Source organism: Heptranchias perlo, chromosome 16, assembly GCF_035084215.1.
Source record: "Heptranchias perlo isolate sHepPer1 chromosome 16, sHepPer1.hap1, whole genome shotgun sequence".
NCBI lineage: Eukaryota > Metazoa > Chordata > Chondrichthyes > Hexanchiformes > Hexanchidae > Heptranchias > Heptranchias perlo.
In genome coordinates this window covers 29,523,089-29,541,072 of record NC_090340.1, presented here as the reverse complement: position 1 = coordinate 29,541,072, position 17,984 = coordinate 29,523,089, and the positions used below count along the sequence as shown (strand labels likewise).

General features: G+C 39.5%; 1 protein-coding gene and 1 long non-coding RNA gene across 7 annotated transcripts in view; one reads left to right on the top strand and one right to left on the bottom strand.

Moving 5' to 3' along the window:
- fto (FTO alpha-ketoglutarate dependent dioxygenase) overlaps positions 1-17,984 on the top strand; it is a 310,743-nt gene that overhangs the window by 289,126 nt on the left and 3,633 nt on the right. For 3 of the 6 annotated variants that reach the window (XM_067997874.1, XM_067997876.1, XM_067997875.1), the window contains one exon: positions 2,541-2,686. In XM_067997874.1, coding sequence (XP_067853975.1) covers positions 2,541-2,665 — 125 coding nt within the window. In that variant the 3' untranslated portion in view covers positions 2,666-2,686. Of the gene's footprint in view, positions 1-2,540; positions 2,687-17,984 lie in introns of those variants that run through there. The other 3 variants (XM_067997881.1, XM_067997878.1, XM_067997877.1) reach the window with 2 other exon arrangements.
- LOC137333637 (uncharacterized) overlaps positions 4,243-17,984 on the bottom strand; it is a 61,784-nt gene continuing 48,042 nt past the window's right edge. Inside the window, exon 3 of the long non-coding RNA XR_010965949.1 lies at positions 4,243-4,606. This is a non-coding gene — a long non-coding RNA (uncharacterized lncRNA). The remainder of the gene's footprint in view (positions 4,607-17,984) is intronic.

Here is a 17,984-nt window from a genome sequence, read left to right as displayed (position 1 = left end):
TGGTTATAAATAGTGTGCTGTTAAATCATATCATGGAGACCGCCATGCAGATTATACCGTCGGCAGTGCCATTGTGCCTCTTGCGGTTGGTATAGGCTTAAACTTTAAGCAGCTTACTTGTCAGCTGTGCAGAGTGTTTCCACTGCATTTAAAATGTCAGCGTGATCTCATGCTGTCATTCCAGTGCAGTCGGAGACTTTTCTATGAGGCTGACTAAAAGGACGTGCCTGTATTTAGATGCTGTATCACGCCATTTCAAGATGAGTGTGGTCTGACACATTAGCTAGTGTGTAAAGAATGGCTTATCTGGTAACTCTGTGTCCTTTAAATGTAACTATAAGACTGCACTCATCTTATTAAGAAATGGCACGGTCATTTCCTAATGTGTATAAACAGAGCTACATACCCCCTCTTATACTGCCAGCCTTTCAATATGCTGAAATGGCTCACTGCCATTATATTTTCAATGTGTCCGCAGTCCACCTCAGCCATTCTTGCTTGAAGCATAGCTGGATCTTTCAGACATTTAGCTGTCAATGTTCTAGTAATACGTTTGATGTTATTTTAACGCTTTGCATTACATTTATGGCCCACAGTATCATTTATAAAGGTATGTCCCTGCAAAAATTACCTTGCATTTAACTGCTGCCACAGCTATTCAAACTAGTGTTCTGAGCCTTATTTGTCAGAACTGTTTTAAAGTTCCACACAGTTCCATTAGCTTCACCTCTGAGGTGACCATCCAAACAGTGCACCATAATCTCCAGGCATCCCTTTTTCTCACAGAAACTGGAAAATGACTCTGTAACAAGAAAGGATGTCACTTATTTGGTAAAAATACTTCATTAGATCATTTTTTGTTGTGTGAACTTGAATTTGCAATAATTTTGAACTACAGGCCAACTGAAAAAGATAGCACAGCTTTAAAAGTCATATGAATGGCTTTGTTATGAAAAACTATTGATCTTGAAGACCAAGCACAATGTTGAAGTCATTTAGTGCAGAGTGATGCTGAGCTGAAAGGCATTTTGTCCCTTGACTTTTACATTAACCTCTATTGACTGCTCAAAAGCCCTTAATTAAGCCACATCTTAACAAAACTGGTTAATTATGGCTTCATAAGTAATGTAACCAGCCCTAAGATTAGTTCAACAATGTTTCAACTCTGATTTTAAAAAAAACAAGAAATTCAAACATTCTAAAAAATTGGTATGAAGTACCCTTTTTTTATCCAGAGACACACAGTGTTCTAATTGCAATTTTACTTATCCTATGCACTCAGTCATTTATAGTAACTGAGCTGTCCTACATAGCTTTTGTTCCCTTAATTCTTGTTTTAAATAAATAATGAGAACGTTTAAACACATTACTCTTTTCAGGGCCCTGAGGTCGGATAATCTTATTATTTATGAAGTGATGTGCTACATAATAGTGCTTAGTGCATGTTAACAGATGCTATTATCCTAAAATGATGTAGGCTACTGAAGATATATTGGTATGTTATATGTTAATACTGTCCTCGCCATGTTATGTACTGCTAGACTAAATACTGTAGATGTTTGTGAAGCAATTAGATACACTTAACAAAACTGATTGTCTAGTGGCTTTAAATGTACACATATTATTAAATATGTATCTGTTAATATAGTTATATTGGTAACACTCCTATAATTCACCTGTTTTAAACTCAGTTGTCCATGCCAGTTCAAATATTGATTAATTCGTATTTGTGCGTTAATTTTTTTGAAGCGATCTAGTTGTCATAAAGGAGCATGGAATATGAGATTTAATTCATGATGTTCAGTATACTGAAGTAAATTGACTTCTAATCTCTGATGCTGTGGAGATTACAGTACTACAGCTGGGGCTTTCGCAGTACGCAATCTGTGATTAAAAGAAATACACCACATCTTTTGCATTCTAATGAGCAAGCTTTGAAGATGTGCTTTGTAATGGGCTTTCATCTTAGGTTATCAATTCACAAAGTACATTTTTGAGCTGCACTATTTTCAGCATTTCTTTTAATAAATCTGACAGGTTAACATAGCTCTAGTATATTTCATGTCAGACAAATGGCTTACAATTGAATAAAGATCTTTTCTGTCAGATTAAGCAATTTACTGAAGAACCAGACAAAGTCAAAAGCTACAAGTTAAAACAGTTCTTACCCCCCATCTTAATGAAACTGATGAGAAAATTACAACATGTATGAGACAATATAAGCCAGATCTGCTACAGGGGATTGTGCAACAATATGCTCTTTGTTTTTCCAATGACATGTTAGACTTGCATTAACAGTTGGCAAATATTGTTAATGAATTCAAAACTAGCTTAGACTTTGTTACTATAAAGATGAAGGATTTATCTCAATGCTATTTTTAATTGCGTTTCATGATTCAATTACTTTAAGAAGCAATTTTTGTTTTAGAAAGGTTCTTTTGACTTTAATTCTAGTCCTTTAGTAACTTGTTTTGATCTGGTTATATTGGTGAAATTGCTTTTACTTTGTACTTTTGACAACTCTTGTGTTTTCATTCCAGGTGTCAGTCCAGACTTGCCAATATTCTACCAGTTGATGAGCAGCCAGAATGTCGTCCTCACTGGTGTGATAAAGACCCTGATATGCCTCTACCCTTTGACCTGGAAGAAATTATTTCACTTTTGAGGAATCAGCTCATGTCTGCAGGTAAATGGGGGGGGGGGAATAATTTTGTCAGTGTCAACTGGGAAAGCATTTAATAAATTTCCTTACCATTATCTCACCATTATTTCTTTAGTATTGTAATGCTCATCATGCACTATAGTTCCCTTTTGCATTTGATGCAAGCAAAGAATAGAAAAAGTATTTTTCTTCCTTCCTTCTTACTGCCCCTCCCACCCCACACAAACTGTCCCATTTATATTTCTTAAAGAATGAACAGTTAGGGAAAAGTAAATGGTCACCTAACAGGATTATCAGCTTCAATGCATTCTGTGAACTCTTGGGAAGTTGTTGATGTTGTTCAGATGTGTGATACTGAGTATTGAATATGGTTTGATCTTGCTTTCCATTTTAGGTGGACTACACCTGTTGAGTGATGCGACAGTTTGGTCTGGCTTGGACCAGCTTTTCTAGTTTCCTACTGAGTTGCGAATGTGACTGTTCAAACTTTGTCAGATGTCAGACCGGGCAAAAAAATTGTGGTGGTGTTTTTTAATTAAAAAGTTGAAGCTGTGACTTAAATCAGGCAATGTAATATGCTCATATCTTCATACCTACAACAACCTACTTTGCTTTATACTTTGTGATTTCAAAATTTTCTTCAGAGTCTTGATGTGTTGGAGTTATCTTTTTTGAACTGCAAGGTTTAGCGTGCTGCATTAGGGTCTTGAATGTTTCCTCTTTTTAACCTCTTGAGACCAGAATTCAGTTTTTTTTTGTAAGTCAATAATAACATTTGATCAATCCAATACTGAACACCTGCAATTACAAAATGACACTAACAGCACGTGCTGTTTAGATTCTATATGTGCGAGAAAGACATCTCGACAAATGCATGTAGCCGATGATACACCTTGGACAGATCCAGTCTGCGTTTTTGTTTGTAAAAAATTGTATAACTTTTTAATTAGCCTTAATAAAATAGAGACAGTCACTGATATTGATTTAAAAAAAGCATCCAAAAAATAAGGAAAAAAAACAAAAATTGAACCCTCTTATTTACAGAATGGGTTCAATCAGTTAATATAATCTTCATACATTAATATTCTACGCATGTATACTGAGTGTGTTGGCTTGGGTGGCATTGTGCCTTATGGGATCGGAGTTGAAAGCAGGGGGTGGGGAAATAGTCAGGGAGGCGGCTTGGGCTGGTCTGTACCTGCATTGAGGTTTAGGGGCAGATTGCTGCTCTTTTGCTGTTTCAATTGTGTTGTCTTTCTCTAGACAACTTTTTTTGGGGGGTGGAGGGTGGTGATCTTTATCAAGTAGGTTGATGGAAAGTTGTCCCACGTTGCCCAATATTAGTTCAATTCCAGGATGAGTCTGTACTTCATCATACTAGAAAGATGGACCATCTTGCTGCTGACAGTGAGAGCTGTGCTGTGAGGAATGCTTTTTACAAGTGCATTATTAGCCACAGCCCTTCTAACATTCCTCTGGCTTGGAGGGGCAGAGTATTGTCTGTGAAATATAAGATCCTTGTTTCATATATCAGAAAGGCACACTTGTACAAAACTAATCTTTCACGTTGTTGTCCATGACTACATTTGGGAAGTTCTATCAATCCTTCTGTTTTTCCTTCTTGTAAGTAAACTTGGTACCGTGACGAAACAAGCTGACCGCAGTAATAGGTGGCTCTGTTGAAGTGGTGGGATGAGAGTTTGTGCCCAAAAACATTCTTTACCCGACTACTCCCCCATCACCACACCACTGAGTTTCTTACCTCAGCTGTCTCGCTATGGGGGAATGGCAAGTGGGAGACAAACACTTCCCAAAAATAGAGCCGGAGAATTGTACCTGGGCAACTTCTATGCACCTGCCGATCGCTGGCTGAGTGTGACGTTGATGGAGGACGGTGGACAGGTTGCCTGTCTGCCCTATTGGTCACAATTGGTTTATGACAACCTAAGAAAATGACAAAAAGGAAGGGTGATTGAGTAATGGGGGGAAGCAAGGGGCTCATATCCTTTTTTAAAAAAACATTGTTCTATTCATGGTTCAGCTGTCTTTCAAGATTACATGACCATAAGTTACCTGTTTTTTCTATTTTTCAATCCCTCTTTCTCCCTTTAATTTCACATTCATTTTTTCTTCTCTTCTTTTAGTCTTTTTCTTGAGTTGATTCTACAGCAGTCTCATTCCATGTTAATTTCTCTAAGTGTACTTAGATCTGCTGAAATGAACTGTTCTTTTTGAATTTTCTGTCTTTTATAATTATTTATCATTTAAGTGCCTGACCCTTTTTGACATTTCAGTCACTTTTGAGCTGCTTTCCCTTGGCACCAACAGCAAACTGCAGAAGCTGTAACCCCACACATCTTTCTGGGCCATGCAAGTGCATTCAGAATATTCAAGGCACCATGCATGGGTTGCGTGTTCGCAGTTACTACACAAATGCTGCATGTGCTTAAAGGGACTTTCAGCTACAAGTCCTCAACAGAATTTCAAAAAACCCAAATATCAGATTTGGACTCCAAAGTGGTTGAAGCGCTCAATAGAGCGATTCTAGCTATATGTATTAGACATACAGCCGCACCCATGCATTAATCTTGCTGGAATCCTTGGAACACAAAGAGACTGTGTAACAGTTAATTCAGTAGAATTTCAGCATCAGTCTAGCATGGAGATTGAGGGGAGGAAACCAGCTTATTTACCAAAAACCCACCCACCATAAGCACTCTGTCCATGAAAGCAAAATGTAATTTGGTTTAGGACGAACAAGTAAAAATATATAATGAAGCACCTGTTTACAATCTGACATAACACATTAACCCTTTGAGCTCTTCAACATTCTTTGCCTAATGTCATTGTTGAAAGTTGCAATGTAAACTGCTGTAGGAAGAATGAAAGTAAATTGAGTAACATAGGGCATGTAAGCTCTTTAGGTTCACATATGCTAGGAACATGTTTTTGTCATTAAGTCTTTATAACATTGCTGTCCACAAAACTGAGCTGTAAAATTGCTACAAAAGTAAATAGGTATAAAGAACCCATCACAAGCAACATATCATTATTAATGATTTCCGTTTCATTATCTGGAAGGATAAAGGCAAGACTTTTTAAATCAAACACTGATGTGAATCCCACAGATATAAAGCAAAAGTGACCTGTCTGTATTTAGATTTCAGACCCTATTAATATATCTTTATCTGTCAGCCTAATAAATGGAGCACTTTTATCCTTCCTTTAATCAGGCTTTCGGCTTTGGAAACATTATATCAATTACTAAACTGAATATCCTGGCAATTTCTGATCTTTGAATAGTTGCAGAACTGGTGTCATGTGTTTCTGTGGTGCTATAAGGGTTAATCCCTGTCTGTCTGTATACATTGACACAAATCCAACATCAGACAGACTTGGGAAATGGTTTAAATTATGCCTTAATATTGCAGGGCAAAGCTGTTTTAAAAATGCTTTCGTACATGTCTTTGCTTACCTTTAGTTTTCATCAACCCAAGACAAATGAGTTGAAGTCGTCCACATGTTTGACAAGCTAAATTGATTACAAAAGATACACATCTATTTGCCTGTCTGCACTTGCAGTCAGCCGAATGTACATCAGTTTTACTTAAGCTGTCTTTCTGTGCCAAATCATGGTGCAGTTTTGGGGTTTTAACATACAAGTTTTCATTAATTTTATTATTTTAATCTCCTTCCTACCACCTCGTCTTTCCCAATATATTTTTTTTCCCAATGAGGATTCTTGCCTACATATGTCCACCTGAGGGAGCAGGATATTTTGGACTACAGGCTTCTCCCCAGATGTCAACCATGCTGTTGTGTTGATAAGCCAGCAAAGAGGAGATGCATACTTAGTGAAGGTAATGCTCAAGATCGGTTTTTCAACAAGCATTCATCATATACTACATACCATGGAGATGTTAAAACCAACCAGAAGAAACACTGTTCCTTTCAAAGACATTGGCGAGGATCATCAAATCTTCGCTTTCTGCATCACATAAGAGCATCCCTTGATAGACAGCTTTAGTTGGATTTTTTTTCTGATGTGCATGTCATTTGCTCTGTTGCTCTATCAATTTTGTTTCACATTTTAATGTTGAACTTCAGTGCACGTTGGACTTCCCATTCTGTGTGAAGAACCAGTGACAACCATGCCCATTGTTTCTAGTGCATTTCCCTCAACCACATCTTTGTGTGAGTTCTGTCAAAAGTTTCAGTGGAGGGTGAAGCACCAGAAACGTAAACTGTATTTGATCATTGAAACTGAACTGACAGATGCTCAGTTGGAGAAGAAATTGTCCAAAGCCAATAAAGATGAGAATGATAATTCAGCCTTGAGCTCTCCTGTTCCCATGGCTTATGCTCCACAGCTTTAAATGAAAGAAAGGCAGCCTGTATTTCGTTCCAACTTAAATACTTCTCAGAGATTTGCTTCTACATCATAATCCAAACAGCTACAAGTGAGGCTCCTCATTAATTCTTATTTAAAGATCACAGCATTTTTCATCAGTGCTTGGCAATGGTACTTGGTGTGGGATTAGAGGGCCACTTGAGAGATACCCAATGTACTTGATTCTGCCTTGCAGCAAGTTTTCATCCAACTGTTGATAAGAACATAAGAAATAGGAGCAGGAGTGGGCCATACAGCCCCTCGAGCCTGCTCCGCTATTCAATAAGATAATGGCTGATCTTCGACCTCAACTCCACTTTCCCGCCTGATCCCCATATCCCTTGATTCCCCTAGAGTCCAAAAATCTATCTATCTCAGTCTTGAACGTACTCAACAATTCAGCATCTACAGCCCTCTGGGGTAGAGAATTCCAAAGATTCACAACCCTCTGAGTGAAGAAATCCCTCCTCATCTCAGTTCTAAATGGCCGACCTCCTAGCCTGAGACTATGCCCCCTAGTTCTAGACTCTCCAGCCAGGGGAAACAATATCTCAGCATCTATCCTGCCAAACTCCCTCAGAATCTTGTATGTTTCAATGAGATCACCTCTCACTTTTCTAAACTCGAGAGACTATAGGCCCATTCTAATCAATCTGTCCTCATAGGACAGCCCCCTTATCCCAGGAATCAATCTAGTGAACCTTCATTGCTCAGGCAAATATATCCTTCCTTAGATAAGGAGACCAAAACTGTGCACAATACTCCAGGTGAGATCTCACCAAAGCCTTGTACAATTGTAGTAAGCCTTCCTTACTCTGGAGTTCCTTACTCCAACCCCTTGCAATAAAGGCCAACATTTGATTTCCTAATTGCTTGCTGTACCTGCATGCTAACTTTTTGTGTTTCTTGCATGATTTTTGAGTGAAAGCCTAATGAAGGCTACAACACCAGTCCAAACACGCACATATGTGTGCACTCCATATTAAGCTTGTTACTGAATCATTTCAGACACACAACATAGCTTTGCTGATTCCCTACTTCTTAACTCACTCTGATTCCAAGGTTTTTTAGCAGACTAATGCCATTAAGGGGACAGAACCTGCACAGCACTAGTTCTTCTGGTCACCAGACTCCAACTCTCACAGTCCACACAAAATTAGACTCCCTTTAACAAGCCAAACAGACCTTATTTACACCATTAAAAATTCTATTCGACCATACCTTTCCCTTTTAAGGTGGGTAAGTTTTCCTCCATATTCTTAGATTTACCCCTTTTCTCGATACATCTGGTCTGATGCCTATAGCCAAGATTGCAGCCACATAGTTTGCTCTGAATTCACTGTTGATGCCCTATAATCGTCATTAGGAAGCAGCTAAAATTACCCAATGTGACTCTTTCCTCTAGTTTTCTCTTGTATTGATGGTAAATGTCATAGTCTCAGCTGAAGAAAGAGCAAAAATGCATAACTTTGGCTATTTTATGAGGATGCTATGAGATAGAGACAATCAGATGCTATGTGGAACATGATGGTTTGAGCAGCTTGCATGATGGAAATGTCATGCCAGGGATTAAATCAATCCAGAATAAATAATATAGAATGTAATGCTAGATAGATGTTCTGGACTTTGCTTGATTTATCTTTGTGAGGGTGGGGAATTCAGGGGAATCTTTGGCAGATCTTTCCTTGGGGCATTAATGGGTGAGTACAATCTACAATGGATGGATTACAAGTGGCCTGTGGAAAAGATGGTCTGTTGGCCTTTTCTCCATGCTTTCTCATATTCTTTACCTAACCATAATAGCTGTGGATTTCTGACACTGAGGGGATTGGTGCCTTAGATGCTACAAACGTTAAGAATTTAAAATACAGTCATAAGAGTAGGATTCCTATCTGATACAAAAAAAGGACACCGCTGCCATTGGTGTCAGAAATGCACAGCTATTATAGTTAGGTAATGCAGATGAAAGGGGGTAGATTCAGGAACCTCCAAGACCAGCTCAGGACCTTGAAATCAAACTGTGGATATTGCAAAATCCCATAAAGTCCCAAGACTTATGGGGATAGAAATTGTTCCTCGTTGTGCCTGTTTTACAGGTGTAATTGGGTCAGGTAATTTTTTGAGGGGTTTGGGGCAACCACCAAAAACAAGTGGTATGCCGTTCATATGCCATTGAGGGGCCTAACATGTGTTTTAAGAAATTGTGCTGCCTTGAGTGGAACAGGCCTAGGGCCTCTGTCATCAGGCACAAAGATTGTTCTCTGCATCCATTTGGCACCAATATTGTTTTTGATGTGCAATTCTCTATAGGACTTCTTACTAAATCTGGTTGGTGAGGAGAAGGGATGACAGAGAACCTTCTCTTATTCCGACTGAACCTCCCCTTACAACAGACACCACGGGCACGATTTTAAAAGTGAAAAATGGGTGGTTTATGGGTGAGGGGCATTCAAAATCACAACCATTTTGGATCCACCCCCAACCCACCCACTTTTTTTCACCGGGATGGGACGAGGGGCGGGCGACCAATCGCTCCGAGGAAGTGGGTCATGGCCTTAAAACCGTTCAAGGAGGCTGTGGGCTTCCATTTTCCCACAATTTCCGATCTCAGCCCCGGGGGGGGGGGCAGGATTCCCGGGCCTTTTCTTTCACTTCACGTGAAAGGAGGTAAGAAGGCCCGAGACAGGTAAGTGCCTTTTTGGCGCAGCTTGTGGGCCCGGAGGAGTAGGAGTGCTTCCCCCAGGCCCAACAAGCCTACCTGCAGCGACCCTCCCAATGACCACGAACCCCCGATCTCTCCCCCCCCCCCCCCCCCCCCCCCCCCGATCTCTTCCCCCCCCCAACGATTGCAGATCCTCGATCTCCTCCCCCCCCCAACAAACGACCATTGTCCCCCACGGTGACCCTGATCCTGACACCCCCCCTCCCAGTGACTGAACCCCAATTCCTCCTCCCATGACTGACACCCGCGTGTCCCATGTGCCAACCCATGCCCCCCCCCCCCCCCCCACATCCATACAAACAAAGATTTACCTGAACACATCCTCTCTCTGCTGGCCTCCCGTCCGACTGAGACCAGCCTGTCAATCAGCCGGTCAGTCGGACAGCAAACCGACAAAAGAAAATAAAAGACGTCCTTACGTCAAACTCGTACGGATGTCCTGGAAACCCGTACTTCCGGGTCTCCTGTCCACAATTTGACCCCCCCACACCCTCGGAGTCAAAATCATGCCCCATAGGTGGATTCAGTTCAGGGGAAGCCTCAATGCAGTAGAGAGCTGGAGGTAATCTCCTGATGGAGGCACCCTTGCAGACCCAGCTTGATACAAATGTCTTCATTTATGATTGCTGTATTACCCTGGACAACATAATTAATCCACCTGCTACATCAACTGTTGGCACTGAGAGTAAAGGCAGTAAAGTTTTTAAAACATAATTCCATGGCAAGTTGGGCTATGGAATTGTATGGGCAGATAAAGTGGTCACATGCAACAAATTAGAAAATGTATGGGCAGGATCCAAGATCCAGAGCTTAGGTTTTCTGACCCAGGGCAGTAATCTCCATAATCTTCTAGAAATGAGAAAACAAATGGGTAGATCTGTTTGCCTCAAGCAAGTTCACACAGCTTGGCTGTTTATCTCCAAGATACGGACACCGGGTACTCGGGTAATGGATTGGCTATTTTGTCTTGACAACAGAAATTCCTGTATAAGATTTCATTCATTCTTCCGAAGAATAGCAAAGGTTAAAAAGGGATAGTGATTTTAATCATTCCGTATTGGTTATGAAACCTTTATTTCCCAATTTCCTGGTGATCTATCCTTTTACATTGTTTGAGAAGGAGTCCCCTTTCTCCTGCAAGTGAGAATATGGTGTATAGCATGAGGAGACCCGAAAAAGGAAGAGGGAAAATTAGTGAAGACAAGTCTACTATGCCATTTATAGGCAAAAATACACAGTAGTAGGGATGAGACTAACTTCTAATTGGTTTGCACAATCTACTCAACAGTAGCATACCCAATCCAAGAGGAAAACAGGTGATATATCACCATCAGTACCAGTTCCTTGTAGTTTTCATTGTGCCCTTTGGTAGCTCCCTGTTATTGGCACAGAGATGGAGAAAGTGGAAACCCTGGCAACAGTGTAGTTTTACCGTTCTCAACAGGTGGGAAATTAATCTACTGGTGGCAGCAGTGAACTAATGGGGGAAGAAATGAGCCCAGTCTAACCCAAAAAGATTTTTGTTAATGTCTTCATATTATGCTTGAAAGCTTTGGGTCTGTTTTAAAATTACTCACTGGGCCTGTTTTTATAGTTTGCTTATAACTTCTATTGTTTCAACTAGAAAGGAGCACTCACTGGCTTGCAAAATCTTTCTTCCTTTGTCCAATTTAAAAAAATTTTAAAATAAAATTCCATTTTTGCACAATGCGTTTTTACACAGAAAAAATCACTGAAAAGGTACACTTCTCGGTCAAATGGTGGTGGTAAAATTGGTTGATTGTATGATTTACTTACAGCTCTGTTGACATAAAATGTTGTAGGCCACAATTTATAAGCATCTAATATATATGATATTTTTATAGGATTTAGAGAGAGATTCAAAAAGCTAAGCACCAAGTGAAATGAATGGCTAGTTAGCAGTTTTACAATTCTGAACACATCTTGCAGCTTTATGAGCACTCAAAATCCTCTTAAAGCATGTCCAGCTTACAGAGCTATTGCTTGGCTGAACTTGCTGTAAAGACGCAAAATCAACCCTCTTCGTCTGTGTTTATTGCTTGACCTCAATGACCAACCCAAGGCTGCCTGAAATAAACTCCCTTTATCAGTCAAAGACTCCACCTTGCATCTTCTATACTTAGGAAAGACAGGTTTGTGTTGTGTGTCAGGGTTGAGGGGGATGAGTTGTCAGGTCAAGCGTTCAGATGTTATCTACAGATATGACAGGTAATTTGTTCAGGGAGCACTTTGAGATGACAAGCTATAGTGCCGTTGTAAAACATGGCACCTGAGAAGCATGCAGGTTTGTGGAAATCAGAGGCTATTGCAGCCCTTTGTTTCCATCTTTTTGTTATATGGCTATTAGGTGTGTGTGTGTGAAAATGTGTTCTGGTAGCTTTCAATTTATAGTCCAGGAAACACTGTGCCCTCAGGGCATCCTGCTTTGACCTCATAAGGCTTGGGTCCAACACCAGACTTGATTGGAGGGGTCCTGCTATTTGTGGGCCAGATAAAATCACCTGCATTTGGCTATTTGTGACACAATGTTCATCTGTTATAGTTCAACTGCACTGTGTCCATCACTCAGCAACTACACAGGTAAAGTCTCTTTCTACTGAATACAAACCATTTGGTTAGTTGACAATTTTTTTTAAAATATTCGCAACCCAACAGTGATGCATTATTTTTTAGCATTATTCACTTTATGGAATATGTATTTTTATTCTGCTACAATTGTGGGTTGAAAAAACAAAACTCTACCAATGTTAAAAATTAGAAAATATGCATTTCTTATTCTCTATAAGGCTCTTTGTGCACTATTATATCTGATTTTGTAAAAGGAAGAAATAATATTTGTAAGTGTTTGAGACTATAAAAGCCCTATGGGTTGGGTGAACCTGGCTGGTTGGTCAAGGTTATGTTTTTTTAAAAAAACTGAAAATGCTTGAAATACACAGCAGGTCAGTCAGCATCTAGAGAAAAAAAAACAAGTTAATGTTTTGAGTCGAACTTTTCCCTAGTTCTGAGGAAAACTTTTCTTTTACAGATACTGACCAACCTGCTGTGTTTTTTTCCCACCATTTTCAGTTTTTGTTTCAGATTTCCAGGCTTTGCTGTTTTTTCTTTTTATTTGTGATATTTATATGTGAAATTCTGTTCAGTATACCCCCAACATTCGCATTCTGGGCATTGTACCACAGAGTCTAAGAAACTCTGGCTTTTCCTGATTTAGTGTAAAACACTGTATAGTACTCTCCATTTAAGTGGTAATATTTGCGCTGAGAGGAAGAAACCTGGCATGAAACACACAAGACTTCAATAATGTTACACTGTCAGTGTAACATTATTACTCGAATGCCATGGCAATTTCAAAAATAACTTTGAGGGTGAAATTCAACCCAGGCGGGGGCGGAGCAGGGTGAGGGGGGGGGGGGGGGTGGGGACAGCTCATCAAGCACCCGCAATACACCTTGCCCCATTTTCCTTTTATGGAGAGGAAAATCAGGCGAGGTTTAAACGGGTGGACAATCTGCCCATTTTGTGCCTCCGTCAAAGTTTGAATTTCACCCCCTTTTTTATTAAGTTACCTGTATATAATATGTTGTGATATCATAGCCTGCACTTTATTAACTGAGCTGCCAGTAGATTGTAAGTAAGAGTCACCTGACGCATTTCTTGTATTGTGGGTGGTTGATTTTTCTAGACAGTGTAAGGTGCATTAGATCAAGATGAAGCTGTAAGTTATCTGCATTAGTCTCTTTTCTTGGTCTGTTTGAAATATTGATTTGAATTTTGTTTAAAACACTACTGTCAGTCAATTAATGAATTAATAAATATGCATTTTTCTACTGTGAACTGTGGTTCTGCAATTCAAATTGCAACCCACATGCCATGTTTTATTGCTGAAATCTTTCTTTGTAAATTCTGCAGGGAACACCACTACAGCAGCCATTGACAATGATAACTTTATACTGTAGGGGCTTTAATGGTCTTGAATAGACATGTCTATTCTTACACAGCCTTTTAAAATTAGTGTTTTCTCTCAAGACTCCTTTCATGAATGGCAAAGCATCTCGAGAAGAGCTACCAAAGCAGTATCTCTAAATGGCTGTGCAGCTAGTGTGTTTATAAATTAATCCCATTGCTTACGAGTGAGACAGGCATTTAAATACATAATTAGTGCTACAAACTATGGTAATTAACTTATTAAAGAAGATCAGCTAATGGCCTGCATGGTTGTTTCAGCTGGCCACGATATTATTGTTGTCGAAGGTGCACCTAAGAACATATGATATCCCTGTTGGGTGTCATTGCAAGCCAGTTCCTGGATATTTAGCCAGTTTAGACTCTCCAGCAATTTCCTTGGCCTTTGAATTGATAAGTTTATTAATTTTTATGAAGGCTAACCCATTCTGACGCCGAATGCAAAATGCTGCAAACCAGAGAAGGTCATCGGCTTAAAGCCGGTGAATATGCCAAGTAATATTACAATAGCAACAGTAAATTAGGACGGCAATCAAAGGCAATTACCCGTGATGAAAACTGTGTGCCTATTCAAATGCTGAAGTTAATTAAAGATCCCTTTTTCTCCCACAACAAATGAAGAAGGGGGATAGCTTAGAATTATGGGCTGTGTCTAAGTTCATTACCGTGTTGAAGTGATATATTTCAGAAGGACCAGACTAGTGAAATTTGCATTTGAAATAAAATGTTTTATTTTCTAGCAAATCCCTCACACCTAAGACCGGTGGAGATTACTGGATTAGGCAAAATAACTCGCCTGCAAATCACAAGCCTCTGAAACTGAATGGGTGATATTTTCCTGTATCAACATATTGCACTCTGTGGTTTTATTCATGTCTAGTGCTTTCATTATGACAAGGAAACTACAGCAGAGAAGTGAAATGTAAAATTCAAACTTCAAATTCATAGAATAGGTTTTAATCAAAAGGAATTGATGCCAGCATTTTATTTCATGCTACATCTTGCTGACAATCGCACATAATTCAATCATCCGGATCTCATCTAAAATGGATGAAAGGGTGCTTAATATAGCTGGCCCCTGCACGCACCAAAGTCAGCAAAGGCCACTTGTTTCAACAAGCAAACATGTGAGCAGAGCTTTAATTTCTCATCATTGAGGACAGGCCTGCCATTTTGATTTAACAACATAATTTAAAATCTTAATAAGTACTGCACAAAAAAAATGAGTGGAGAGGACCTTTTGCATATTGTCACAGGTTTTTTGGCTATCGGATTCAATGAATTTTGAAACAGATGGTGCTAAAAGGAAAGGCGAGAGGGTATTAAAATATTTTTCTTATCACAGCCTCTTAGCATTAAAATGTGACAGATTCATCAAAGGTTTTCTTCACCTTATCTGCAGTTGTCTGAAGGATATCACCACTGTGGAGATCTTGGAAGTACTTCTGTGCAGCATAAGTGATATCTTGATTGACACATCTTCAAATAAGACTCTGAATAGCTTTCCATATTGGCCTCAAAATAATTCAGATGTCAAATTACATCTAGTAGACTCCCTGACTCCACTGGGGACATTGAATAAATGTTTTAAATATTTGGGGAAAATATTGAATTTTTGCATCTGGTCAAGGTTCATATATTTTACTAATAAAAGAGGTCACCAGGATATTTGCTGATGAAAGACTGCAATGACTTTTGTTGCCTAGAGTCTGCTGGGATGCCTTAACTGTACAGACCCAAGTTGGGCTGACCTTTGTGCGTGTTTCAGTTCAGGCTGTCCTGCAGCTTTTAGCATCTTCATATTTTGTTACTGCTTGTCATGCTTGTGTTCAGCTGTTAAAAAGAAAACAATTGATGCCTTTTCATATCGACCGCACTTTTAGCCGGTTTTGCCAGGGCTCAGTTTAGCTTAAGCCCCAGCACTTCCTGTTCATTCTGACTCAAATGAAGGTAATCACCAATTCTGGTGAGTATGGAGGTACAGTCTACCAAGGATAAGGCCTTTGCTTGAATTGCATTCTTTTACTGCATTCTTTTTATGTAAATTCGTTACAGTATTTAATATATAATTTGGGGCACCTGTCTTTGTCAAAATCTTTTTTTATTTTGGGTTTGAATTCTCTATCAAACACTATAGCTGTGCGCTGTCTTTAAGTCATTCACCGGAACAAACTTACTTACGTCTCAATAAAATACCTCCAGGAATGAATCAAACCTCTGCATCTGCTTGTATGTCTGTGCCTGTCTATCTTCATGTTAAGGACAAAAGGAAATAAGGACCAACGAATGTCTTCCTGTGCAATTAGACCATTGGGATTTTTATTATCAAACCAAAACTATCACTCAAATAAAATACAAAGAAACTGCAAATGCTGGAAATCTGAAACAAACACAGAAAATGCTGGAAACACAGCTGGTCAGTCAGCAACTGTGGAGAGAATACATAAGTTAACATTTCAAGTGTGATTTTTTTTAAAACATGTTTTTCAGTTCTGATGATGGGCTATATGTCTGAAACATTAACTTATCTGTTCTCACTGTAGACTGCTCTGTTGTGTATTTCAAACCATCATTCATGCAGCCTTATGTCAGTGGGGATCTAAAATAGATGCAAATTATTCACTATCCAACAGTTTTTTGAGTTTTTTTGAAGTTCAACAATGTTGAATTTAAAAAGCATTTCTTAGCAATCACAACATAATAACCATATTTGAATTAACTGAAGCATTAAATCACTTGATATTATAAATAAGGAAGTCACTGAATTAGTTGATGTTAGCTGAGTCAGTGATTCGGGTGATACAATTGACCTCGTTGTTAATTGTGGTTAAGGGGCTACGCTATTGTTAATCATGGCCTGTTGGGCTGGGAAAATCGGCAAAGTTCCAGCTCCTGGTCACAGTCCGGTGGCGACTCCTACAGGGAATGCGCAGGTGGATGTTTGGTGAGGACAGGGTCGAATGCCCCCATGATCGAACATTTTGCCAACATTTATTGTTGAAGCCCACTCAGTGACAATGGCTGTTTGGGTGTAATACTGGAGAGCAACTGGCACCCATTGAACTGTACTCTAGCAAAGACATGGGGTTCAGGAAGGGAGGGAAAAAATAAACAATAAAGAAAAAGAAATGGAGGTGCATTGCCACTTATTACTTCATTTTTCTTAAAACATTTACTATGGGAAGTCTCTTTTGCTATACAACTAATGTGACCTTGAAGCCCCATAGGCAAGAAAGCAAAAGCAAAATAAAAATGTTAAATACAATTTAAATTTAGAATAGGGGCTGCCCCATTGACGTAGTGGGTACAAACACCAAGTGGTGTGCTACCAGACTATACAGACCAGAAGGTTCCAGGTTCTTTCCCCACCCTGTGCTTAATTAGTGATCGCAGTTAAGGCAGCAGTTGGGGTGCTACTGTTGGCCTAGCTCTCCTGGCTTAGGGAGGGGAAAAATCAGCCCAAGATTCCTGTCCCTGATCACTACCCAGTGCCTTTTATGGGGCAGTGCATGTTTGTCGCTATTGGGCAATGATGGAATCAAGTTTGCCTAGGATGCACTCTATGGTTGAATAAACTTCTGAATCCCATCATCTAAACTCATACATGAAGAATAGCCAGGTGAGTGAGATACTGCTAGCACCTGCAGAGCAGTACCTCAGCAAAAGTCAGTACCTTCAAAAAAAGAAAGGAGGGGAGGTCAGTGATTCCCTATACTCTGCTTTGTTTTTTTTCTTTCAAGAATATTTCTGTGGAGCAAAAACAGTGGAATTCTGGGTTCTAACCAGTGACATCAATTTGATGCCAGAATCACTGAACTGTGAACCCCAAATGGATGTTTTGATATTTTTTGTTAGCGAACAATCTAATCCCATTTATTTATTCATGGCACCAATATTTTGTCAACAGATTCAGTGAAGACAACAATAGGGATACTTGTTTGATTGGTGGACACTGATGCTTATACATATTTTTGGAGACCACCTTGAGTTTATATTGCAGTAACTCTGAAATTATAATGGCATAAAATTAATTCTTGAAGGGTCCATTTCATTCCTGTATGAATTTGGGAATGAGTAGTCTATGATGCTCGTAAAAAGTGGGCACAGTGACATTTAAAAGAAGAAAGGCAGGGTTTGAGAATAGAATCATAGAAAGGTTACAGCACGGAAGGAGGCCATTCGGCCCATCGAGTCCGTGCCGGCTCTATGCAAGAGCAATCCAG